This window comes from Dreissena polymorpha, chromosome 2, assembly GCF_020536995.1.
Source record: "Dreissena polymorpha isolate Duluth1 chromosome 2, UMN_Dpol_1.0, whole genome shotgun sequence".
NCBI classification, from domain to species: domain Eukaryota; kingdom Metazoa; phylum Mollusca; class Bivalvia; order Myida; family Dreissenidae; genus Dreissena; species Dreissena polymorpha.
The window spans coordinates 110,022,036-110,049,989 of NC_068356.1; the positions used below are offsets into that span (position 1 = coordinate 110,022,036).

The 27,954-nt window shown below is 34.7% G+C and overlaps 3 protein-coding genes across 5 annotated transcripts in view; all 3 read right to left on the reverse strand.

The window, feature by feature from the left end:
* Positions 1-27,954, reverse strand: part of LOC127868479 (short-chain collagen C4-like) — a 67,359-nt gene that overhangs the window by 18,548 nt on the left and 20,857 nt on the right. The window lies entirely within an intron of this gene.
* LOC127868480 (short-chain collagen C4-like) lies at positions 129-27,919 on the reverse strand. Of its 2 annotated transcripts, XM_052410300.1 has the most exons (3): positions 27,484-27,919; positions 26,924-27,037; positions 129-868 (listed from the first exon to the last, which is right to left on the reverse strand). In XM_052410300.1, exons 1-3 carry the CDS (start codon positions 27,701-27,703, stop codon positions 405-407), a joined length of 798 nt encoding a protein of 265 aa, XP_052266260.1. In that variant the 5' UTR covers positions 27,704-27,919; the 3' UTR covers positions 129-404. The 2 variants fall into 2 exon arrangements, with proteins under 2 accessions (XP_052266260.1, XP_052266261.1); XM_052410301.1 differs by lacking the exons at positions 26,924-27,037; positions 27,484-27,919 and adding an exon at positions 4,274-4,541 and having other exon boundaries at positions 129-982.
* LOC127868481 (short-chain collagen C4-like) overlaps positions 129-27,954 on the reverse strand; it is a 40,915-nt gene continuing 13,089 nt past the window's right edge. The window contains exon 3 of one of the 2 annotated variants that reach the window (XR_008044142.1): positions 129-170. Coding sequence is in view for 1 of the 2 variants with exons in the window: in XM_052410303.1 (XP_052266263.1) it covers positions 10,951-11,414 (464 nt within the window). In the remaining variant the exon portion in view is untranslated. Of the gene's footprint in view, positions 171-10,750; positions 11,415-27,954 lie in introns of those variants that run through there. The other variant, XM_052410303.1, reaches the window with a different exon arrangement.

Genomic DNA, 27,954 nt, shown 5'->3' on the forward strand with positions numbered 1-27,954 from the left:
TTTCTATGATCGCTCGTGAATTAAAATCGATAACCCACCGAATCCAACAAATATCCTCTATGTAAACATTTTTTTACCGTCATACGGTTTACATATTTGTTTTGAGATGTGATAAAATAAAGTATAGGTTGTTTGGTTTTGAAGGTATAATATTTTTAACCGGTACACATCTTTTTGTTCATTAATAATGGTTTGCGACATGACACATTTACATGTCAAGTAGTATATTGAAGTTTGATAATTGTTCATTCCACTTGTTACAGCAATAAATGCGTTTATTAACATGTCTTTATAATTGTAAAATTAACGCCAATTATATTTAGGGGCAATATTCGACTATGATTTCCATATAAAACCGAACAATATTGACATAATCGTATTTTGTTTTATGTCCTCCGTATTGATTATTTAGTTTGAGAACAGACCGCACACGTGATGAGTTTATTTCCGTCGTACGGTGGACACTTCAGTGCACCGCACACAGCCTTCACAAAATACAGCAAGGCTCCGTTCTGGTCGCCAGAATTGCTCCCTTCTGCAACCGTCGCCTCTGAATCTACGCAGATAAATTCTTTGCTGCCGGCGTGACTTTGATACGATGTCATCAGGTATCCGTAGTACTCAAGTTTCCACCCTTCGTAGCAAATATTCCTTCCTGGGATCATCATGGTCGCTCCTCTGGATCTACACGCTGCACAAGGAACATCGTTGTCATGGAGATTCGTCCAGATATTTGCCGACTTGGTCTCGTATTCTGAACCATGTATTATACCAACGTTAGATGCCGTTGGACTTCCGTTAGCCCAGATTGGTTCCTTGGATAGACATAGATAGTTCACGCCACTTCCTGTGTGAGTATAATGGGAACCTGCCACAAATCCGTCATAGATGAACGAAGACCCTGTTGGACACGTATCTTGGCCCCAGCGTGTATACACGGATCCAACTTGATCTTTCACTTCCTCCGTTAGTCGGATACTGTCTGCAAAACAAAGAACATTATCTTTACACTGCGGGGAATCACGTGATCACAAAAGTACATCGTACGCACAAAATGGCGGAAAAAGCTCTCGCTTAATGACGAAAATCAAGGTATTCTCATATTTTATAGTTTCAAAATAAATGATAACTATGCGCAGAGTACCCGCTTAGTCGCCTTATGTACTCTGGTAATTGTCGTTTTTCTTAGATTTCTGTAGTTTTCTCAAACATTCCGGAACAATAAGCAATGAAAATTGTACATCGTCTGAACATAATTTATTTTGACGTGTTTGCTATTCAAGACGACAAACAACGAAACAAATACAACATTTTTTGGTTGATAACATGCTTAGAGTATTTCGTACAAGGTTTTGCAGATTGTTTAAGCTTTTTTAGATCTGTGGCGAGGAATTTTTAAAATAGTACATCGTCTGAACTTTTTTTGTTTGAGTACATCGGCTTAACGCATCTGAATTGCTTCTGTTTTTACTTTTAATGCGATGTTTATCATAATAAAATTGTAATAACATCTGTGATCAGCCAATAACTTTATTTATGACGCTAGTATTCTTTTAATTTTACTACAAAAATTCATAGACAAAGAAATCCTAAATGCCCATCTGTGAATGTGTGTTTATTCAATGTGTTAAAAATTTATTTGCTGTTATATTGTCAACTGTATGCTATTATATTTAAATTTCAGAACTGAGATAAGATTGTAACACACAAGGTCCACGAAGTCTTTGCCAACAGCAAATTGAATCCAGTAACGTTCTACATAGCGATGGGCAAATAAATTAAGCCATCAATATGAAATGGACAAATTACACTGGATTGCTTTTGATTGTTTCATATTGAGAATTAAACATAATGAACGGAATGAAACAAGCTTCAGTAAGGGCAATTTTATAACTGCACTACCATGACCACGAATACTTGTGCTAAGGTACAGCTGGCTTGGTTTGGACACGTCTCCAGGCACGAATCTCTGTGCAAGACTTTTCTCTATGGCAAGTTAGAGGGAGGTCGACGCCGAGGCCGTCAGAATAAAAGCTGGATGGATAATGTAAGAGTGGACATCCCTTCCCATGGATGAATTTCATCTAAGCAGCTCACAACAGACTTGACTGGAGGAGGATTTTTGTATTGCTGTCCCTCATGTCCCCCCAACAGCCGAACCGGTCAAGGGGTTGATGAGAAAATTATCACCGTGATATGACTTTAATAAATCTTGAGAATGACTGTGATAAAGAATTTTTTTAAACTAACAGTCATATATTTGAATTTGTGAACATGCCAATTTATGTACTGTATATGTGCATAATATTTACCTCTCTGACTATGACGTAACGAATAGGAAGTACTGGAAATTTAGTTTAGTGAAAATAAAAATTACATTTGTTTCATAAAGCATATAACGTTAAGTTTCTTATTTTTAGCTCACCTGAGCACAAGGTGTTCATGGTGTGCTTTTAGGATCATTTGTCCTTAATGCGTTGTCAACATTTTCCTTGTTTACACTCTACAGGTAACATTCATTGCTTGATTGCCATGAAAATTGGTATGAAAAGTTGTCCCAATGATATCTTTTTCGTGTTCGAAACTGGGTCACACCAGGTCAAAACCTAGGTCACTTGGTCAAAGTAAAGACAACGATTGTTAGCACTAGAATCCACATTTATCGTTCAATCTTCTTGAAACTTCGTCAAAACGTATGTCTTAATGATATATCAGCTTTCTTTGAAAATGGTTCTGGTTCGTTGAAAAAGATGGCCTCCAGGGGGGGGGGGGCATTTTTGCTCACATTGCTATAGTAAAACCTTTTAAATACTCGAGAAGTCACATTTATACTTCAATCTTCATGAAACTTTGTCCGAACATTTGTTGTTATGATACCTCGGCTGAATTCGAAAATTATAACTGTCCGTTGAAAAACACGGCCACTAGGGAGCGGGGCAGTTAACCTTGTATGGCTATAGCAAAACCTTGTTAACACTATCGTTTATGAAAAAAACTTGCTGCACTGATGTTGTTCATTGGTACTTGTATCTGACAATGTAGAAAATACTCTAAGCACTAGTTGTAATGCACCACATGCTGAAGTGTACACATGCATAATTTCAACATTTTGCAAGGCTATCAACATCAGTATATTCTGTTATGAAGACATTCATGTACCGGGTATAATATATATAAAATAGATAATAGATATAAAAGTCCTCAAAAAGCTTAAATCCAGTAAATTCCTCTCGAGTATCAAATATACTTGTGTAAAGAGTATTTGCTGTTTTTTGTTATATAAATAACAACCTTTTTTCGAGCATGACTTGTATTTAATTTGATAAATTTAATTTAATAAAATTAAACACTATGTAAACATGTTAAATAATACAGGATTTTGTGTTTTCTGATCATATAACGGAACGTCATTTTGACGAAAAATCGCTTGGCTGATCACAGATGTTATTACAATTTTATTATGATAAACATCGCATTAAAAGTAAAAACAGAAGCAATTCAGATGATATGATAAACTCAAGACAGTTCAGACGATGTACTCAAACAAAAAACGTTAAGACGATGTACTATTTTCCAAATTTCTCGCCACAGATCTAAAAAAGCTTAAACAACGTTCAAAACCTTGTACGAAATATTCTAAGCATGTTATCAACCACAACATGTTGCATTTATTTCGTTGTTTGTCGTCTTGAATGTCAAAATAAAGTATGTCCAGACGATGTACAATTTTCATTGTTTATTGTTCCTGAATGTTTGAGAAAACTACAGAAATCTAAGAAAAACGACAATTACCAGAGTAATTACCAACGTGATTCCCAGCAGTGTTAAAGGTCATTAAAACAAATGTATCCTTAATCAGTGTACGTGTATAATGTATGGTTACTTTAAATAAAGTCCTTTTGCTTTTTGATTATACATTTTATTGTTCGGCACATTATGTCAATAGTGATGTTAGTGACGCCGTTTGTTCTAAAGAGGTAACGAAATGTTTTCCCAAAACGAAACAGCAAACAAAGAACCATCACAATTAGACATGTAAATATTATCGATATATTGTCTTAATTTATTCAAAATAACCACTTATACTTTGTCCTGAAATGTATGTATAAGCACAATTTAAAGCTGTTTTTAAAAAGACAAATAATGTAACCAGCTTAATGTAAATGTTACCGTATCATTATGACGTTGATAACATAAATAACATATTATACGATATCAATATAGTACTTAAATGGTATCAGCTATATTTTACCTATTAGCTGTTTTCACTTACCGTCCAATTTTGCGCATGACTCCGAAACACTGTCAAGTCGTTGCTGTATGCGCTCCACGTTAAATTCCATTCGGACCATCTTTTCAAGGAGTTGTTCCTCGTAATGGAACCGAGAGCACTCTGGTTCCCGATCAGCCCTGCACGCAACCGAGGCTACGTACATAAACACCAAGAAACAAACTGTGCTTGCTACAAACATTTTTAGAATTGAAATCTTCGCGGATTTCTGGCGTATTTATGGGTATCTTTTATATACAGGAGATACCCTGAAAACACGTATTGGAATCTTCTGTAAATTTATTGCTGAGAAAACACGCCAACAACCATTTGGCAGAGGAATGTTCTTTTTATCGTGGTTTCAAAAAATGATTAATGCGGCTGTTGCTGCTATAAATTCCTATGTTCAGAGGCATTTTCGAGATAAAATAATCTCTCGGCGATGTATTTTATTTGGGAATTGCTGATACTGGTTTTTACTTTGTTTCACCAGAAATGTGCAATTCTGTTCGTCTTTCGTTTCTATGTTAACATTTTAAATAGTAAAGCGAAGAATTTAAGTTAATTACTCGTTCCATAATTTTAGCAAATTTAAACCTTACGAGAAATAAAAGATCGAAATGTATATAATGTTATAGTTTAAAGTGACAATTGAAAATTCATGTCTGCTGCGCGTTCATAGTTTGTGAAGGGGGGATATGTATCAGGAGGCCGTTTTATAAAAAAATCAAAAGTTATATTCGGTAGTACGCTTATCGAAAGTACTATTAACCATTTCATCAAAGATCTCAGCTAAGATGAAGTAAGATTGTTTTTTTAACGCTACGATTGGTAAGACCAGTCTTAGCGTTCGTTAACATGGCGACTATAGCAGACGTCGTAAAGCCTAGGGAACTTTTCACAGATGTTTGCAGATGTTGGAAATTGTCATTAAATGCTTTATATTGATAAATGCATATATTGGATCTAAAAGGCTCCAATAAAAAAAATAAAATTAAAGAAAGAAAAAAGCACCCTCAACTGGGCAGGAACTACTTGCCCCCTGGAGTAAAAGTCTACCGCTAAGACCATTCGGCGGCCAACCGTGCTCACACAATGAGTGATGTTTTATACTTTATATAAGAAATCCTCGTAGTGTCACAAAATATAACGACACCAACAGAACTCTCCAAATTATTCAATCGTTGCAATGCTTTATAATGTTAAGGTTTTTAAATCGTCAAAAGATGCATAATTATAGTTGATATTTTATAGCATGGTAAATTGTCAGTATTACTGTTTCCTCACAAATATCGTACAACGAAAATTTGCGAATCTGAAACATTTTTTTTAATGTAAATTTACCAAAACGTAAAAAGGCCTCTTTAAAAGGATAATAATTTACTTTGATTTGTTTCACTTTCATCAACGTCAATGTTTTGTTGCTTCTTTTAAACTAAAACTGTTCAGTTAATGACATATATCTCGAATTTTTAACGTTGAATTAGTAGGCAGACATTGCATTGTTCGGAAACGATTTTCACACTTATTATCGGTAGTAACTTTGCGACACAATTTACTGATTTACATTTTTCACATGGAGTTTTGAATTTGATTTCCACCTTTCATAATGTCTGGAATATATGACCCATTGAATTTTAGCTCTAAACTTAATAAACCCGAGTATAAGCCATGTTCTGTCAACATAAGTTTTCAAAATTGTACATAATATCTACAGCCAAGCAAAATTAATCTCAGACTAAGGGTTGGTTTGTACAGTAGTTGGCTCACCCGATTCTCACACAGCTTATCCCAGTCGACCACCACCGCGATTGGATATGTCAGTAAATAAAATAAGCTGGGCTTTGCAGCAGTAAATTAAAAATGTGTATCACACTTTTGCGAGTCTAGTAATTGTATTGGTAAGGCGTGATGTCTTCTTGTAATGTGCAGCCTCAGTCACTGATAGACCTTATAAACTTCAATACGTTCACCTGACACTGACCTAATGCATTAAACTGTTATGCATTTATATAGTTATTTCCAGTATGAAATCTGCTAAACTTTCATTAAAATTGATACTAAAATAACCCAGTGAATTCAATTCATTTAACTCACTTGAAATCAAATCATGCAAGAACATCGGAAATCCTTTTGAAGAAAATCAAGTTTTGAATTTATTGTAAATGAAATAAATTTTATAGCGTTAATTTAGTCTAACTTTAATTATTGTTGGTATGCATTTCATTACAAAACAATTACCGCACTGTATGATATATGGTTATATGCACAATAGTCATGGGCAAATGAAATACCAAGCAGTGTGCAAATAAGCACCATATTGGCAAGAAATGTCTGTTTAATTACTTGCATGCTAACTGTTTATTATACACATAACTCTTTCATTATTTTTTGGTTATTGAAACTTCTAAATAATTGTCAATCAACATCTGTCATCGATATTTGTCCGATTTTTTTATTGCTAGTGAAGCGTCATTGTCATGATCAACTTTGAAACAAACAACTGCATTTTTTTAATGTGCAATAGTTTTGCTTTGATTTTACATTAAAAGATGACTATTTACAAGTATTATGTTAAAGATGGAATCATAATTCAACAATTTAAAAAAAATAACTATGTTTTGTACATTTAGTAATTATTAGTGTTAAGTATGAGTTAATATTTTAGAAGGTATTGGTGAGGCTTCGGTACATTTCAAAAGGTCCCTAAAGCGATTTAATAACGCGTTCGCTGAGAAACTGCATTATCAAGCCATTATAGATCTTAGTGGAGCCTGATTACAGTTACATTTTCTTAATAATTAACCTCATTGCGATAAAACTAAATCGGAATATTGCTTATCTTGACTTAACGTGGGCGAAGATTAAAACTAGGTCAGTGGAAGTCAAAAGCGGAAGTCAAAATCAATGCCACCAGGTCAGACCTTCTACACATTTTTGACCTTGATCACAGGCGCTCGATAGCAATGACTAAATGATTGACTATCCGTTGTGACGCAATTTAAGTTACCCGTTGTTTATTATAATGCATACACATACTTAATCAATATAAATCTTCCGACAAAACGTCTTCTTAAAAAAAGATAGTATATGATAGGATATGTATATATTTACTGACAAGGTTAATCTCTAGCCATTTTCTCAAGGAACTGAAATTCGTCATTACCCATAATTAAATCGCTGTCACCCCGCTCGCGTATTGAAATGCGCGCGCAGGCCGGGTACCTCGCTCTTTCTCTACAACAACTGCCAATATACACTATGGGCGCCAGATTTATTTTTTTACGCGCTGATCTTTATACAGTTTTCAAGAATTACCAGAATAGATAGATCTTAATCCCGACGTATATAAAATGATAAACTAAGGAATATTTTACTTAGTAGCTACGTTAATGCATACATGATTCTGTTCGAAAATGATCATCTACTTTCAGTTTTAACAGAACGTATGCATGTACATGCGTGGTTCTCGGCCCTTGTACATTCAAATTAAAAGGTTGTTTTGTTTTCAATTGAGTCAATATGAAAATTCATCTAAAATAAAACACAGTATAAATAAAGTTGTGTCTTTCAATACAGTCGCGTTAAAATAACTTCACGTATTTTGCGGCTTTGATTATGATCAAACCGACTTATTTGATTCGATAAGACAGTCAGAGGTACAGTACATAAATCGTCAGGGGGCACAAGGCTAATCCAGTTCTCATACATGGGGTTTGTGGTACTTAGCACTTGACGAAAATGTGCAATTGAAGGCAGTACAAATTGCAGGTAAAAACAATTACACAGCCGATCGATTGAGTTGCAGTTTTCTTTATACAACAGAGTGGATATTGAATCAAGCGATAGAAGAGATGATATTTAAAACTTTAGGGCAATCTCTGAAAACAGAACAAAAAGACAACATTATTTTTCAGTTGGTCATACCATCCAAACGTGTATGCAACAAACGCATGATCAGTCACCCGGGACCAATTCTTTGCATACGTTTTTCCACCTTCTCCTCTGATACCAAGAGTTCTGTCTCAAATGACACAATGTCAGTGTCAGATTGTTTAATTGCTACACATTGGCAATGCGGTTTGGGTGTCCTCATTTACTGGAACTTCTCATAGCAAACCAATAGCACATCCTGTTTAGGACAATCCATTATCTCAGAAAGGGATCCTTAATCCCAGTGTGAAAACTCTCAACCTGACTGCGCGGCAATTATCATCAAACAGTTTGCAATAAAAAAATAAAAGAAATGTTCTTCAGATACAAGACAAATAGTGTTACAATCATAAAGGTAAGGGACTAAAAGAGATTTCTCAGCTAAATTCAGGAAGTTCTGTAGCTGGTGTGCCGAAAGGAAAATTGATACCTTTTCAATATTTTTGACTGAAACAGTTCAGGTTTTAACAGAATTGCTTCGTTCAGGTCTACAATACAGGACTATTGCTGGCTATAGGTCTATGCTTTCTTTTGTTTTACCGCATGTAGATAAAATACCAGTGGGTCAATACTCATTTAGTATTAGACTGCTAAAGGTTACTAGTCGCGAGACCTTATGGCAAACATCGATACGCTTCAAAAAGAGATACGCAAGTTCATGCCTGTATACAGGAACGAGCCCAAAGTGGGCCAATTAACTATTATTGGTAAATTCAACGCGTATCTGTTTGTTCTGTATGACAAATTAAAAACTTACACATATTGTTCGTTACTGCTCCTACTTGATTTTAAATAGCTAACACTATCAATTTATTTGTGTATATGCTTCTTAATCAAATGAACTTATATTTATACACACATAATCATGAAAAGTTAAAAAAATAAACGTCTTTATAAACGATTGGTGTTTTTCTTTCAATAAAAATATTTTAAAGAATAAAGCTAATCACATATTCACTACGCTAACATTCGCGTTTTTTAATCGTGACGATGTTTTATTTTTTTTATTTTCGAATTCCTCATAAATATTTTGTAAGAGATGAGTGTGTTTATAATGCATACTTATGTTCTTTCCTTTGTTACCGACAAGTAAGAAGTGCCCATTTTCTTATATTTTCATTGGTAACTTTGTAGTTCTGACTTTCATTCACTTACGTGACCGCGCAATATTTGCAGAAACTACGTACGTCTGGGTTTTATTCAATATGAATACAACATTAAGCCTAGAATATATTTCAAGAATACCCGTTTCTTAATTACCACACAAAATGCGTTGTATCGTTACATGATTGCATTTTAGCGTGTTGTGCAATTGTTAATAACTCATGTATGAAAGACATGTACAATGTTAGAAAGTCTCCACTTAACTGTGGATAATGTTTTTGCGGAGTAACAGACACATATCGATTTAAGGATTTAAGGATAAAACAACTGTAGAGAACACAAATGCTTTTCTCTTGGTAACACTTTGTCACAATATTAAATCCGAGTTCTAATATGGCACATCATATGTCACCAAGTTACATCTTACAACGTTACAATATAGATGCCACTTGTATAAATCAATCTAGAAACTCGGTCAGAATGTCTCTCTTGACAATATTTGTTTTATCATTCTAGAAGCGACATCAATGACTCAATCTTAATGAAACATGATCAGACTACTTATCTTGGCAATATATAGTGCAGTCTTAAATCTTAATCAAATGAAGTGAAAAACTAGGTAACTAAGATAAGTCTTTGTTGGTGTAATTTTAACCCGAATGACCGCTTCAGGGCCATAATTTCCCTCGCGTTTGTTCTAGCATTGAAATTAAAGGTGTCATGGTTTTGCATCACATTTATAATTAAAAAAATGATCTAAACTGTTTGTGTCAGTATCACCAGTGTGTTTGGTTAAATTTTATGTGACAATCTGTTAAACATATTTAAAATTGTCAAAGCCTTTTCTTCGGAAAATTAAATGAGAATTTAAAAATGCAGGTAAAAATGTCCGAACATGTTCATCAGAAATTTCTTTACATTTTACCAATGTTTGCCGACGTTGTGATGGCCCATTACGTTATTTGAATCAGGCGATCAACAGGTTCTACGCAGATTGTGGTTATGTAACAGGAAATATGCATATATTTTATTAGTTTTATTGTTCCAGGATTTAATAAACATGTACTTATTGCAACTGGAAAAGTGGGAGAATACATTTACACGTATAATTCTGGCAGCGAATGAACGTTATACCCTTAAAAAAAATGTTGCATCAATTTTCATGATTCTGCGCATATTTGGAAAACAAATTTAATATTGATATAAGTGTATTTTTCTTTTTGTAATCTCATTACTACATATAAGACCGCTGAAAATAAGAAATGTTGATTTTCAGTCCCTGGTAGTCCGTTTTCATTATTGAGGTAGAGCAGACCTCTCATGTACGTTTGAAATATTTGTTTTGCGGTGTGATAAATATAGCATTTGTTTGTTAGTTTTTCAAGGTATAATATAATATACTAATACACAACTTTTTTGTTGTTTCATTATGGTTTACGACATGATACATTTACAAGTACAATACTGACGGTTGATAATTGTTCATTCCAATGCACTTGTTACAGCAATACATGTGTTTATTAACATATCTTTATTGTAAAATTGACGACATATTCATTTCGGGGCAATCTCCGATTATGATTTCAAAAGTAAAGCAAACAAGAATAATATAATCGTGTTTTGTTTTATGTCCTCCGTATTGATTATTTAGTTTGAGAACAGACCGCGCACGTGATGAGTTTATTTCCGTCGTACGGTGGACACTTCAGTGAACCACACACAGCCTTCACAAAAAACAGCAAGGCTTCATCCTGGTTTCCAGGATTGCTCCCTTCTGCAACCGTCGCCTCTGAATCTACGCAGATAAATTCCTTGCTGCCGGCGTGACTTTGATACGATGTCATCAGGTATCCGTGGTACTCAAGTTTCCATCCTTCGAAGCAAATATTTCTTCCTGGGATCATAATGGTCGGTCCTCTGGATCTACACGCTGCACAAGGAACCTCGTTGTTATGGAAATGCGTCAAGATATTTGCCGAACTGGTCTCGTATTCTGCACCATATATCAAACCAACGTCAGATGCCGTTGGACTTCCGTTAGCCCATCTTGGTTCCTTGGATAGACAAAGATAGTTCGCGCCACTTCCTGTGTGAGTATAATGGGAACCTACCACAAATCCGTCATAGATGAACGAAGACCCTGTTGGACACGTATTTCGGCCCCAGCGTGTATACACGGATCCAACTTGATCTTTCACTTCCTCCGTTAGTCGGGTACTGTCTGCAAAACATAGAACGTTATCTTTACACTGCGGGGAATCACGTGATCACAAAAGTACATCGTACGAGCAAAATGGCGGAAAAAGCTCTCGCTTAATGACGAAAATCAAGGTATTCTCATATTTCATAGTATCAAAATAAATGATAACTATGCGCAGAGTACCCGCTTAGTCGCCTTATGTACTCTGGTAATTGTCGTTTGTCTTAGATTTCTGTAGTTTTCTCAAACATTCAGGAACAATAAACATTGAAAATTGTACATCGTCTGAACATAATTTATTTTGACGTGTTTGCTATTCAAGACGACAAACAACGAAATAAATACAACATTTTTTGGTTGATAACATGCTTAGAGTATTTCGTACAAGGTTTTGTACATTGTTTAAGCTTTTTTTTAGATCTGTGGCGAGGAATTTTTAAAATCGTATGCATCATCCGAACTTTTTTTGTTTGAGTTCATCGTCTGAACGGTTTTGAGCACATCATCTGAACTGCTTCTGTTTTTACTTTTAAAGCGATGTTTATCATAATAAAATTGTAATAACATCTGTGATCAGCCAATAACTTTATTTATGACGCTAGTATTCTTTAAATTTTACTACAAAAATTAATAGACAAAGACATCCTAAATGCCCATCTGTGAATGTGTGTTTATTCAATGTGTTAAAATGTATTTGCTGTTATATTGTCAACTGTATGCTATTATATTTAAATTTCAGAAATGAGATAAGATTGTACCACACAAGGTCCACGAAGACTTTGCCAACAGCAAATTGAATCCAGTAACGTTCTACATATCGATGGGCAAATAAATGAAGCCATCAATATGAAATGGACAAATTACACTGGATTGCTTTTGATTGCTTTATATTGAGAAATAAACAACAATGAACGGAATGGAACAATCTTCAGTAAGGGCAATTTTATAACTGCACTACCATGACCACGAATATTTGTGCTAAGATACAGATGGCTTGGTTTGTACACGTCACCAGGCACGAATCTCTGTGAAAGACTGTTCTCCAGGGCACGTTAGAGGGAGGTCGACGCCTAGGCCATCAGAATAAAAGCTGGATGGATAATGTAAGAGTGGACATCCCTTCCCATGGATGAATTTCATGTAAGCAGCACACAACAGACTTGACTGGAGGAGGATTTCTGTATTGCTGTCCCTCATTTCCCCCCAACAGCCGAACCGGTCAAGGGATTGATGAGAAAATTATCACCGTGATATGACTTTAATAAATCTTGAGAATGACTGTGAAAAAAAATTAATTTAAACTAACAGTCATATATTTGAATTTGTGAACATGCCAATCTATGTACTGTATATGTGCATAATATTTACCTCTCTGACTATGACGTAACGAATAGGAAGTACTGGCAATTTAGTTTAGTGAAAATAAAAATTACATTTGTTTCATAAAGCATATAACGTTACGTTTCTTATTTTTAGCTCACCTGAGCACAAGGTGTTCATGGTGTGCTTTTAGGATAATTTGTCCTTAATGCGTCGTCAACATTTTTCCTTGTTAACACTCTAAAGGTAACATTTATTGCTTGATTGTCATGAAAATTGGTAAGAAAAGTTGTCCCAATGATATCTTTTCGTGTTCGAAACTGGGTCACACCAGGTCAAAACCTAAGTCACTTGGTCAAAGTAATGAAAACGATTGTTAGCACTAGAATTCACATTTATAGTTCAATCTTCTTGAAACTTCGTCAAAAGTATGTCTTAATGATATTTCAGCTTTCTTTGAAAATGGTTCTGGTTCGTTGAAAAAGATTGCCTCCAGGGGGGGGGATATTTGCTCACATGGCTATAGTAAAACCTTTTAAACACTCGAGAAGTCAAATTTATACTTCAATCTTCATGAAACTTTGTCCGAATATTTGTTGTTATGATACCTCGGCTGATTTCGAAAATTATTACGGTTCGTTGAAAAACACGGCCACTAGGGAGCGGGGCAGTTAACCTTGTATGGCTATAGCAAAACCTTGTTAACACTATCGTTTATAAAAAAAAACTTGCTGCACTGATGTTGTTCATTGGTACTTGTATCTGACAATGTAAAAAATACTCTAAGCACTAGTTGTAATGCACCACATGCTGAAGTGTACAAATGCATAATTTCAACATTTTGCTAGGCTATCAACAGCAGTATATTCTGTTATGAAGACATTCATGTACCGGGTATAATATATATAAAATAGATAATAGATATAAAAGTCCTCAAAAAGCTTAAATCCAGTAAATTCCTCTCGAGTATCAAATATGCTTAGCAGCTGGAGTTTCACTTCTTTATATTGTGTAAAGAGTATCTGCTGTTGTTTGCTAATGTCTTATATATCCCCCCATCAAATTGGGTACATGTCCGGTAGAAGTTATTTTATCAGTTATTTAGCTAGTCGAGTCAATAAAATATTTTACTTCCTGCGTGTGGCCACTTCTGACCCCAGTCAAGATTAAATAACGCATACATGTATTCGAGGGCCTCTATATGATGCTTCATATAAAATATAACATTAGGTCATAATGACTTCGTTATTAACATTACATTTTATTTTATGACATAACATTAACATAATTTTTATTTGGCATAAAATAGCATTAAATTGGTATTAAAAAGAGGTGGTAGAATCTGAGAAGAGTTGATATATGAGATGTAGATATACAACTATGTCATATCTTAGATACATTATTACAAACTATTTTATGAAAATTATCTCGTTACATTGTCTGCTTGTGTTGTAGTATTCTCATAGCTTTGAGATTCACACGATATCGATTCCACTTGACTGTTCTAAAAAAGATCTAAAAAAGCTTAAACAACGTACAAAACCTTGTACGAAATATTCTAAGCATGTTATCAACCAAAACATGTTGCATTTAAGTCGTTGTTTGTCGTCTTGAATGTCAAAATAAAGTATGTCCAGACGATGTACAATTTTCATTGTTTATTGTTCCTGAATGTTTGAGAAAACTACAGAAATCTAAGAAAAACGACAATTACCAGAGTACATAAGGCGACTAAGCGGGTATTCTGCGCATAGTTATCATTTATTTTGATAATATAAAATATGAGAATACCTTAATTTTCGTCATTAAGCGAGAACTTTTTCCGCCATTTTGTGCATACGATGTACTTTTGTGATCACGTGATTCCCAGGAGTGTTTAAGGTCATTAAAACAAATGTATCCTTAATCAGTGTACGTGTATAATGTGTGGTTACTTTAAATAAAGTCCTTTTGCTTTTTGATAATACATTTTATTGTTCAGCACATTATGTCAATAGTGATGTTAGTGACGCCATTTGTTCTAAAAGAGGTAACGAAATGTTTTCCCAAAACGAAACAGCAAACAAAGAACCATCACAATTAGACATGTAAATATTATCGATATTTTGTCTTAATTAAGTCAAAATAACCACTCATACTTTGTCCTGAAATGTATGTATAAGCGCAATTTAAAGCTGTTTTAAAAAAGACAAAAACTGTAACCAGCTTAATGTAAATGTCACCGTATCATTATGACGTTGATAACATAAATAACTCTCTAGATATTATACGATATCAATATAGTACTTAAATGGTATCAGCTATATTTTACCTATAAGCTGTTTTCACTTACCGTCCAATTTTGCGCATGACTCCGAAACACTGTCAAGTCGTTGCTGTATGCGCTCCACGTTAAATTCCATTCGGACCATCTTTTCAAGGAGTTGTTCCTCGTAATGGAACCGGGAGCACTCTGGTTCCCGATCAGCACTGCACGCAACCAAGGTTACGTACATAAACACCAAGAAACAAACTGTGCTTGCTACAAACATTTTTAGAATTGAAATCTTTGCGGATTTCTGGCGGATTTATGGGTATCTTTTATATACAGGAGATATCCTGAAAACACGTATTGGAATCTTCTGTAAATTTATTGCTGAGAAAACACGCCAACAACCATTTGGCAGAGGAATGTACTTTTTAACGTCGTTTCAAAAAATGATTAATGCGGCTGTTGCTCCTATAAATTTCCCTATGTTCAGAACATTTTCGAGATAAAATAATCTCTCGGTGATGTATTTTATTTGGGAATTGCTGATACTGGTTTTTACTTTGTTTCACCAGAAATGTGCAATTCTGTTCGTCTATCGTGTCTATGTTAACATTTTAAATAGTAAAGCGAAGAATTTAAGTTTATTTCTCGTTCCTCAGTTTAAGCAAATTTAAACCTTACGAGAAATAAAAGACCGCAATATATATACTGTTATAGTTAAAAGTGACAATTGAAAATTCATGTCTGCTGCGCGTTCATAGTTTGTGAAGGGGGGGGGGATATATGTATCAGGAGGCCGTTTAAAAAAAAGTTATATTCGGTAGTACGCTTATCGTAAGTACTATTAACCATTTCATCAAAGACCTCAGCTTAGATGAAATAAGATTGTTTTTTAACGCTACGATTGGTAAGACCAGTCTAAGCGTTCGTAAACATGGCGAATATAGCAGACGTCGTAAAGCCTAGAGAACTTTTCACAGATGTTTGCAGATATTGGAAATTGTCATTAAATGCTTTATATTGATAAATGTATATATTGGAGTTAAAAGGCTCCATAAAAAAGAATAAAATTAAAGAAAGAAAAAAGAACCCTTAACTGGGCAGGAACCACTTGCCTCAGGCGGCCATCCGTGCTCACACAATGAGTGATGTTTTATACTTTATATAAGAAATCCTCGTAGTGTCACAAAATATAACGACACCAACAGAACACTCCAAATTATTCAATAGTTGCAATGCTTTATAATGTTAAGGTTTTTAAAATCGTCAAAAGATGCATAATTATAGTTGATATTTTATAGCATGGTAAATTGTCAGTATTAGTGTTTCCTCACAAATATCATAAGTACAACGAAAATTTGCGAATCTGAAACATTTTTTTAATGTTGTAAATTTACTAAAACGTGAAAAGGCCTCTTTGAAAGGATAATAATTTACTTTGATTGATTTCACTTTTCATCAACGCTAATGTTTTGTTGCTTCTTTTAAACTAAAACTGTTCAGTTAATGACATATATCTCGAATTTTTAACGTTGAATTAGTAGGCAGACATTGCATTGTTCGGAAAATATTTTCACACTTATTATCGGTAGTTGCTTTGAGACACAATTTACTGATTTACATTTTTCACATGCAGTTTTGAATTTGATTTCCACCTTTCATAATGTCTGGAATATCTGCCCCATTTAATTTTAGTTCTAAACTTAATAAACCCGAGTATTAGCCATGTTCTGTCAACATAAGTTTTCAAAATTGTACATAATATGTACAGCCAAGCAACATTAATCTCAGACTGAGGGTTGGTTTGTACAGTAGTTGGCTCACCCGATTCTCACACAGCTGATCCCAGTCAACCACAAACCGCGATTGAATATGTCAGTAAATAAAATGAGCTGGGCTTTGCAGCAGTAAATTAAAAATGTGTATCACTCTTTTGCGAGTCTAGTAATTGTATTGGTAAGGCGTGATGTCTTCTTGTAATGTGCAGCCTCAGTCACTGATAGACCTTATAAACTTCAATACGTTCACCTGACACTGACCTAATGCATCAAACTGTTATGCATTTATATAGTTATTTCCAGTATGAAATCTGCTAAACTTTTATTAAAATTGACACTAAAATAGCCCACTGAATTCAATTCATTTAACTCACTTGAAATCAATTCATGCAAGAACATCGGAAAACTTTTTGAAGAAAATCAAGTTTTGAATTTATTGTAAATGAAATAAATTTGATAGCGTTAATTTAGTCTTACTTCAATAATTGTTGGCATACATTTCATTACAAAACAATTACCGCACTGTATGATATATGGTTATATGCACAATAGTCATGGGCAAATGAAATACCAAACAGTGTGCAAATAAGCACCATATTGGCAAGGAATGTCTGTTTTATTACTTGCATGATAACTATTTATTATACACATAACTCTTTCATTATTTTTGGTTATTGAAACTTCCAATTAATTGTCAATCAACATCTGTCATCGATATGTGTCTGATTTTCTTATTGCTAGTGAAGCGTCATTGTCATGATCAACTTTGAAACAAACAACTGCATGTTTTTAATGTGCAATAATTTTACTTTGATTTGACATTAAAAGATGACTATTTACAAGTATTATGTTAAAAGATAGAATCATAATTCAACAATTTAAAAAAAATTAACTATGTTTTGTACATTTAGTAATTATTAGTGTAAAGTATGAGTTAATATTTTAGAAGGTAATGGTGAGACATCGGTACATTTCAAAAGGTCCCCAAAGCGATTTAATTACGCGTTCGTTGAGAAACTGCATTGCTGAGCCCAGGGCTCGAATTTAACTTATTTTTCTACTTGCAAAACATTGCGAGCAGCTTTAATACCAACTCGCAAAATCAACAACATTCTCGCAAATTTTGCTGGAAACATAATTTAATTTCGTTTTTTTATTCAACAGTTAACTTTGCTTTATCTTTCGTATTGTTATTTCCATCTGTGGGCAAAAAGAAACAAGTTATTTTTCGCTTCGACGCCATGTCTGTTCAAGTTCAATGAACACGTGTGAATTAGTTGACTGTTTAACGTTCTTTGTACCAATACCATCCTCGTATCTGTACTATAAATATACTAGTCTATATACAAGGTGCGCGCTTCCGCATACGGGTATTAGGACGTTCTATGACATATGGTTTAGCGTTAAGGATGTCGAACGCATTTAGCAATATTACTGTTTTTATTTCACTATTGCGTTACTCGCAAAAAATTACTAGTGGCTTAAAACTTAACTCGCAATCGGTATTTTTCACTCGCATTTTGCGAGTGTGCCAGTGTTAATTTCGAGCCCTGGCTGAGCCATTATAGATCTTAGTGGAGCCTGATTACAGTTATATTTTCCTAATATTTAACCTCGTTGCGATAAAACTAAATCGGAATATTGCTTATCTTGACTTAACGTGGGCGAAGATTAAAACTAAGTCAGTGGAAGTCAAAAGCGGAAGTCAAAATCAATGCCACCAGGTCAGACCTTTTACACATGTTTGACCTTGATCACACGCGCTCGATGGCAATGCCTAAATGATCGACTTTCCGTTGTGACGTAATTTTAGTTACCCGTTGTTTATTATAATGCATACACATACTTAATCAATATAAATCTTCCGACAAAACGTCTTCTTAAAAAAAGATAGTATATTATAGGATATGTATATATATACTGACAAGGTAAATCTCTAGCCATCTTCTCAAGCAACTGAAGTTCGTCATTACCCATAATTAAATCGCTGTCACCCCGCTCGCGTATTAAAATGCGCGCGCAGGCCGGGTACCTCGCTCTTTCTCTACAACAACTGCCAATATACACTATGGGCGCCAGATTTAATTTTTTACGCGCTGATTTTTTCTGCAATTCACCATGGCAGACGAAATCAAGTTAAAAAAATTGGTAAGGAATGATTCATGTGTATGCAATTTACAACATATTTTGTTGATTACCCCATTAAGTGAGTGATACAATAGTTACATGGATTTATCACATCGTCTGTGGAGGTCTTTATACAGTTTTCAAGTATTACCAGAATAGATAGATCTTAATCCCGACGTATATAAAATGATAAACTAAGGAATATTTTACTTAGTAGCTACGTTAATGCATACATGATTCTGTTCGATAATGACCATTTTCTTTCAGTTTTAACAGAACGTATGCATGTACATGCGTGGTTCCCGGCCCATGTACATTCAAATTAAAAGGTTGTTTTGTTTTCAAATGCGTTATTATGAAAATTCATCGAAAATAAAACACAGTATAAATAAAAATGTGTCTTTCAATACAGTCGCGTTAAAATAACTTCACGTATGTTGCGGCTTTGATTATGATCAAACAGACTTAATTGATTCGATCAGTCAGAGGTACAATACATAAATCGTCAGGGGGAACAAGGCTAATTCAGTTATATGCCCAGACATGGGATTTGTGAAACTTAGCACCTGACAACGAAATACATTTGAATGCAGTACAATGTGCAGGTACAAACAATAGCACAGCCGATCGATTGAGTCGCAGTATTCTTTATCCCATAGAGTGGATATTGAATCAAGCGATAAAAGAGATGATATTTAAAATTTAAGGGCAACCTCTGATAGATCTTTTTGCGCGACAACAGAACACAAAGACAACACTATTTTTCAGTTGGTCATACAATCCAAACGTGTATGCAACAGACGCATTATCAGTCTTTGCATACGTTTTACCACCTATTCCTCTGATGCCAAGATTTCTGTCTCACATAAAACACTTTCAGTGTCAAATCATTTTAATTGCACCACATTGACAATGCGATTTGGGTGTCCTCAGTTACTGGAACTTCTCATAGCAAAACCAATACCACTTCATGGTTAGGACAATCTATTATCTCAGAAAGGGATCCTTTATCCCAGTGTAAAAATCTCAACCTGACTGCGCGGCAATTATCATCAAACAGTTTGCAATAAAAGGATTTGTTTTCTCCAGATACAAGAAAAATAGTGTTACAATCATGGAGGACAGCGACTACAAGAGATTTCTCAGCTAAATTCAGGAAGGTCTGTAGCTGTTGTGCGGAAATGAACATTGATACCTTTTCAATATCTTTGACTGAAACAGCTCCGGTTTTAAGAGATTTGTTTTATTCAGGTCTACAATACCGGACAATCGCTGGCTATAGGTCTATGCTTTCTTTTGTTTTACCGCATGTAGATAAAATACCAGTGGGTCAATATTCATTCATTATTAGACCGCTTAAGGGGTTACTAGTCGCGAGACCTTATGGCAAACTTCGATAAGCTTAAAAAAGAGCTACGCAAATTCATGCCTGTATGCTGGGACGAGCCAAAAGTGGGCCAAATAACTGTTATTGGTTAATTCAACGCGTATCTGTATGTTCTGTCTGAATCATTTGAAACGTGCGCATATTGTTCGTTATTGCTCCTACCTGAATTTTAAATAGCTAACACTATTAATTTATTTGTGTATATGCTTCTTAATCAAATGAACTTATATTTATACACACATAATCATGAACAGTAAAAAAAGTAAACGGCTTTATAAACGATTGGTGTTTTTCTTTCAATAAAACTATTTTAAAGAATAAAGCTAATCACATATTCACTTAGCTTACATTCGCGTTTTTTAATCGTGACGATGTTTTATTTTTTTATTTTCGAATTCCTTATCAATATCTTGTAAGAGATGAGTGTGTTTATAATGCATACTTATGTTCTTACCTTTGTTACCGACAAGTTAGAAACGCCCATTCTTTTATATTTTCATGTGTAACTTTTTTTAGTACTGACTTTAATTCATTTACGTGACCGCGCAATATTTGCAGAAACTACGTACGTCTGGTTTTTATTCAATATGAATACAATATTAAGCCTAGAATATATTTCAAGAATACCCGTTTCTTAATTAACATAAAAATTGCGTTGCATCGTCACATGATTGCATTTTATTTTAAGCGGGTATAAAAGATCTCCATATATTTTAAAACTGATACAAAGTCCATGTATACAAAACAAGAAAAAAGTCCAAAACAAGAAGTTCCAGAATATCAACTAAATTAGCGTGTTGTGCAATTGTAAATAACTCATGTCTGAAAGACATGTACAATGTTGGAAAGTCTCCACTTAACTGTGGATAATGTTTTTGCGGAGTAACAGACACATATCGATTTAAGGATAAAACAACTGTAGAGAACAAATGCTTTTCTCTCGGTAACACTTTGTCTCAATATTAAATCAGAGTTCTAATATGGCACATCATATGTCATCAAGTTACATCTTACAACGTTACAATATAGATGCCACTTGTATAAATCATTCTAGAGACTCGGTCAGAATGTCTCTCTTGACAATATTTGTGTTACCATTCTATAAGCGATATCAATGACTCAATCTTAATGAAACATGATCAGACTACTTATCTTGGCAATATATAGTGCAGTCTTAAATCTTAATCAAATGAAGTGAACAACTAGGTAACTACGTTAAGACTTTGTTGGTGTCCTTTTAACCCGAATGACCGCTTCAGGGCCATAATTTCCCTCGCGTTTGTTCTAGCATTGAAATTAAAGGTGTCATGGTTTTGCGTCACAATTATATTTTAAAAATGATATAAACTGTTTGTGTCAGTATCACCAGTGTGTTTGGTTACATTTTATGTGACAATCTGTTAAACATATTTCAAATTTTCTAAGCCTTTTCTTCGGAAAATTATATGAGAATTTAAAAATGCAGGTGAAAATGTCCGAACATGTTCATCAGAAATTGCTTTACATTTTACCAATGTTTGCCGACGTTGTGATGGCCCATTACGTTATATGAATCAGGCGATCAACAGATTCTACGCAGATTGTGGTTATGTAACAGGAAATATGCGTATATTTTATTAGTTTTATTGTTCAAGGATTTAATAAACATGTGCTTTTTGCAACTGGAAAAGTGGGAGAATACATTTACACGTATAATTCTGGCAGCGAATGAACGTTATTCCCTTAAAAAATGATGCATAAATTTTCATGTTTCTGCTCATATTTGGAAAACAAATTTAATATTGATATAAGTGTATTTATCTTTTTGTAATTTCACTTCTACATATAATACCGCTGAAAATAAGAAATGTTGATTTTCAGTCCCTGGTAGTCCGTTTTCATTATTGAGGTAGAGCAGACCTCTCATGTACGTTTGAAATATTTGTTTTGTGGTGTGATAAATATAGCATTTGTTTGTTAGTTTTTCAAGGTATAACATAATATACTGGTACACGTCTTTTTTGTTCTTTCATTATGGTTTACGACATGATACATTTACAAGTACAATACTGGTGGTTGATAATTGTTCATTCCAATGCACTTGTTACAGCAATACATGTGTTTATTAACATATCTTTATTGTAAAATTGACGATATATTCATTTCATTCCTGTACAATAATACATGTAACAGTGTATGAATTTATAAAAACATATTATTTGTCGCATTTTCAATATATTAAAATATAAATAATATTTTCTGTACGTCAGATTGACTTTTATTTTACAAAGATATGCGTAAAAAGTTTTCACTAAAATAAAATGGTATTCAACAAGAACGCTTTATATAAAAATGTTTATATGCAAAATGATTTTTACCGTAGATACTAGGCATCTATCGCAGTCAGATAAAGACAGTCGCTGCAAAGTTGGATCTGTACACATCAACGTGAATGAAGTTTCCACTTAAAGAGTGATTAACGACTTCAACAGAAATATCGTCTGAATCTGCTTCGTATACTAGCAAAAGTGTGATATTTCAGTCTTTTTTTCCGGCAAACTATTACGGAGGACGAGTCTGAAAAGTATGACATCCATGTATTTTCGAGTAGATCTTTCAATGAAAGAGTTGTGTATGAATGAACCAGTGCTTGGCGACATTGCCTACACCTGGGACCTAATTAGTTCATGCGCAGTTATTGCTGCGCTGGGTTCAGCGTTATTCGCTGCGCATGCGGATGCTTATTTGGTTGTTTGTCTGACGGAACCCTCTGATCGGCTGGGAGGACAACTGACGTCATTCGATTGATTTCGGAACACTGAATCGCAAGTGTTTGTTACAGTCAAATAGTTTCCAAGCGAAAATGGCTTCATTGGGTTCGAATCATGGCGCATGTTGATACCTTTCGAAAGATACTTTAATGTGGATTAACGAAAGCGTTCATGACGTGAGAATCTGAAGATTTTCTAAAACACTGCTTTAAAAACAGTCATCGTTGACAATAACATTGTTATGTCCGTGTCTTCACTACATCGGTTTTTAAAAGACGGGATCGACCACTAGAGTAGTTAATTATGAGGCACGATACGCGACTGGTATTTGCAACAGACTCTGCCATGTTCACCAAATTTGTCATAATGCTCCAAAGATCCAATGGCGGTATACCGGTTATCATTGATGCATCCGATTTTGGAGACGTCCTCGCGCTCGTGAAAGCAGGCTATCGGCAGGGAGTGGAGTATCCGAGTTATATAAATAATTACAAAACGCTGCCGTTCCACGTGCCGTTTCGCGCGCTAACGAATCAACGCTTTAGCAATTTGCTAGTAGCCGGTAAGACTGTCTCAGACGTTCATGGCCAACTCTGCGACGAGAACGCACCCGACCGAGTTCAGTACCGGAGAGGCTGCTGGTATGGTAGCTGCAATGGTCAATAACGGTTACTCGTCGCGAGACATGTTGGCAAACATAGATTCGCTGCAAAAAGAGATTCGCAAATTCATGCCTTTATACTGGGATGAGCCTAGAGTAGACCAATTAACTTTAATTGGTTAATTCATCGCGTATCTGTATGTTCTGTATAAATCATTTCAAACTTACACATGTTGTTCGTTATTGCTCTTACTTGAAAATTGAATTGCAAACAACTTTGTACACGATTGCCGTTTTTCATTCTTTAAAGATATTTTAAAGAATACGGTTAATCACATGTTGACTACGCTTACATTCGCGATTTTTAAAGGTGACGATGTTTTATTATATTTGTTTTTTTCCGAATTCCTCATAAATGTCATGTAAGAGGAAGAGTACGTTTATAATGTACAATTATTTTGTTTCGTTAATTACAGACAACTAAGAAACTTTCATTTTCATATATTTTCCCTTGTAACTTAAAACTGCTGACGTTCATTCACTCCGCTCAATATTTACAGAAACTACGTATCTGGTCTTTATTCAATGATACCATGTTAAGCTTGGATCATTTTTAGCTCGGCTGTTTTCGAAGAAAACCCGAGGTATTGTTATAGCCAGCTCGTCGTGTTCGTCGTCCGTGTCAAGATTTGTTAAGGTTTTGAACATTGGCTCTAAAATCAAAGTGCTTCAAACTACAACTTTGAAACTTCATATGAAGCTGCACCTTGATGAGTTCTACATGCCACACCCATTTTTGGATCACTAGGTCAAAGGTTAAGGTCACTGTGACCTCTAAAAAATATTATGACAAGCTTTCATTTATTCAAAACTGCATCCCAGCCGAGCGTGGCACCCGTTATGCGGTGCTCTTGTTTAAGAATAGACGTTCTTTAATCAAGATTTAAAAAAAGTGCGTTACATCGTCATATGATTGCAATTTTTTTCAAGCTGGTATAAAAGATCTCAAAATACTAGTATTTCGAAACGAATACACAGTTCATTTATACAAAACTAGACAAAAAATAATAAGCAAGTTGTGCTATAGCAAATAATTCATTGATGAATGACATGTACACTGTTGGAAAATCGCCACTTAACTATCATGGATACTGTTTTGGCTGAGTAACAGGCATATATTAACAAAATTTTTGTTTCTACACCTTATGCGACTAAATGCGCCGGTAATAGCGTTAATTGGTCGTTATCAATTTCATAAAAGTAAATGACATTTGATTTATTATGCCATTATTCAATTATTAATTAGTTTCATTGATTGTTTCTCGTATATAAACACAGTTTGTTTTAAAAATAAGACCACTGTAGACAGCACGAATGCTTTTCTCTTGATAAGACTTTGTCACAATATCTATGCCGAGTTCTAATGTGGTACGTGATATGTCACCAAGCTTACAGCTTGTAATCACCGTGTAACCATTCTAGATGGCACGTGTATTAATCAATCTAGATGAAACTTGGTCAGAATGTTTCTCTCGACAATATTTATGACGAATCTGTGTCAAAACAAGGTCTCCGTTTGCATTTCAAATTCAAATTCTTTTGAAAAACCTTAATACCATTCAAGTAGCGACATACATGACTCAATTTTAATGAAACATGATCAGAATACTAATCTTGACAATACATAGTCCAGTCTTGAATCTTGATCAAGTTGACTTAACAACTAGGCAACTAGGTTAAGTCTTCGATAGTTTGTTTACCTTGAACCCGGGTGACCGCTTCAGGGACATCATTTCCGTCTCGTTTTATTTTCTAGCCTTGAAATTACAGATGTTATATTTTTACGTCAAATTTATATAATTATTTAACCGGAACTGTTTGGTTCAGCGTCATCTCTGTGTTAGACTAAATTTCATGTTACAATGAATTAAACATTTAAAGTTGTCAAAGCCTTTTATGAGAATAATTAAAGGAAAATGCACGTGCTAATGTCCAAAATTGGTCAACAGAATCGCTATACATTTCCCCACTATTTGCCGACGTTGTGATGACACATTAAGTAAAATGAATGAGGAGATCAATAGATTTGACGCAGGTTGTGGTTATGCAACGGGAAATATGCGTCTTTTTTATTGTTCCAATATTTAATAAACAAACATTTATTTCAAATGGGCAAAATACATTTACATGTATTGTTATGGCAATCAACGTTATTTCCTTAAAATATGTTGCAACAATTTACATGTTTCTGGTCACTTTTGAAAAATACGTGTAATATTAATAGAAGTTAATTAATCTGTTTGTTATATCTAATAACTACATATACGACAGCTGAATATAAGAAACGTAAATTATAATCTCTGTAGTACGTTTTCGATATTGAGTGTAGAAAACCGCGCATGCAATGAGTTTTTTTATCGTCATACGGTTTACATATTTGTTTTAGATGTGACAAAGTAAAGCATTATGTTGTTGCGTTTTAAGGTAAAATATTATAAACCAATACACATCTGTTTGTTCTTTTGTTCGGATTTGCGACATAAAACATTTACAAGTAAAACACTTGCTCTTGATAAATGTTCATTCTAAGGCACTTGCTACAGCAAAACATGTGTTTATTAACATTTCTTCACAGTAGAATTTACATCAAATGCATTTAGGGGCAATATCCGAATATGATTTCCATATAAAACCGAACAAAAATGTTATACTGTTTTGTTTAAAGTCCTTCGTATTGATTATTTAGTTTGAGAACAGACCGCGCACGTGATGAGTTTATTTCCGTCGTACGCTGGACACTTAAGTGCACCGCACGCAGCCTTTACAAAATACAGCAAGGCTCCATCCTGGTTTCCAGAATTGCTCCCATCTGCAACCGTCGCCTCTGAATCTACGCAGATAAATTCTTTGCTGCCGGCGTGACCATGATACGATGTCATCAGGTATCCGTGGTACTCAAGTTTCCATCCTTCGTAGCAAATATTTTTCCCTGGGATCATCATGGTCGGTCCACTTGATTTACACACTGCACAAGGAACCTCGTTGTTATGGAGATGCGTCCAGATATTTGCCGAATCGGTCTCGTATTCTGAACCATGTATTATACCAACGTAAGATGCCGTTGGACTTCCGTTAGCCCAGATTGGTTCCTTGGATAGACATAGATAGTTCACGCCACTTCCATTGTATGTATAGTGGGCACCTGCCACTAATCCGTCATAGATGAACGTAGCCCCTGTAGGACATGAATCTCGGCCCCAGCGGGTATACACGGATCCAACTTGATCTTTCACTTCCTCCGTTAATCGGGTACTGTCTGCAAAACATAGAACATTATCTTTACGGTCATTAAAACAAACGTATCAATTAATCAGTGTACATATATAATGCATGGTTACTTTAAATAAAGTCCTTTTGCTTTTTGATAACACATTTTATTGTTCAGCAAATTATGTCAAAAGTGATGTTAGTGACGTCCGTTTGTTCTAAAGAGGTAACGAAATGTTTTCCAAAAACGAAACAGCATCACAATTAGACCGTTACAATTACCGATATATTGTCTTAATTTAGTAAAACTAATCACTTATACTTTGTACTGAAATTTATGTATCAACACAATTTAAATATATTTTTAGAAAGACAAATAATGTAACCAGCTAAATGTAAATGTCACCTTGCCATTATCACGTTGATAACATTAATAACACTTTAGATATCATACGATATCAATATAGTACTTAAATTGTATAAACTATATTTTACCTGTTAGCTGTTTTCTTATACCTTCCAATTTTGCGACTACCTCCGACATACTGTCAAGTTGTTGCTGTAGGCGCTCCACGTTAAATTCCATCCGGACCATCTTTTCAAGGAGTTGTTCCTCGTAATGGAACCGGGAGCACTCTGGTTCCCGGTCAGCCCTGCACGCAACTGAGGTTACGTACATAAACACCAAGAAACAAACTGTGCTTGTTACAAACATTTTAGAATGGAAATATGTGTGAATTTCTTGTTAATTTGTGGTATCTTTTATATACAGGATATATCCTGACATGTCGTCTTGGCGTCTTCAGAAAATTAATTGTTGAAAAAAGACAGAGAAAACACGCCAACAACCATTTGGCAGAGGAATGTATTTTTTATCGTCGTTTCAAATATTTTTAATGCGGCTGTTTCTCCTATAAATTCCTCCGTTCAGACGCATGTTCGAGATAAAACAATCTCTCGTTGATT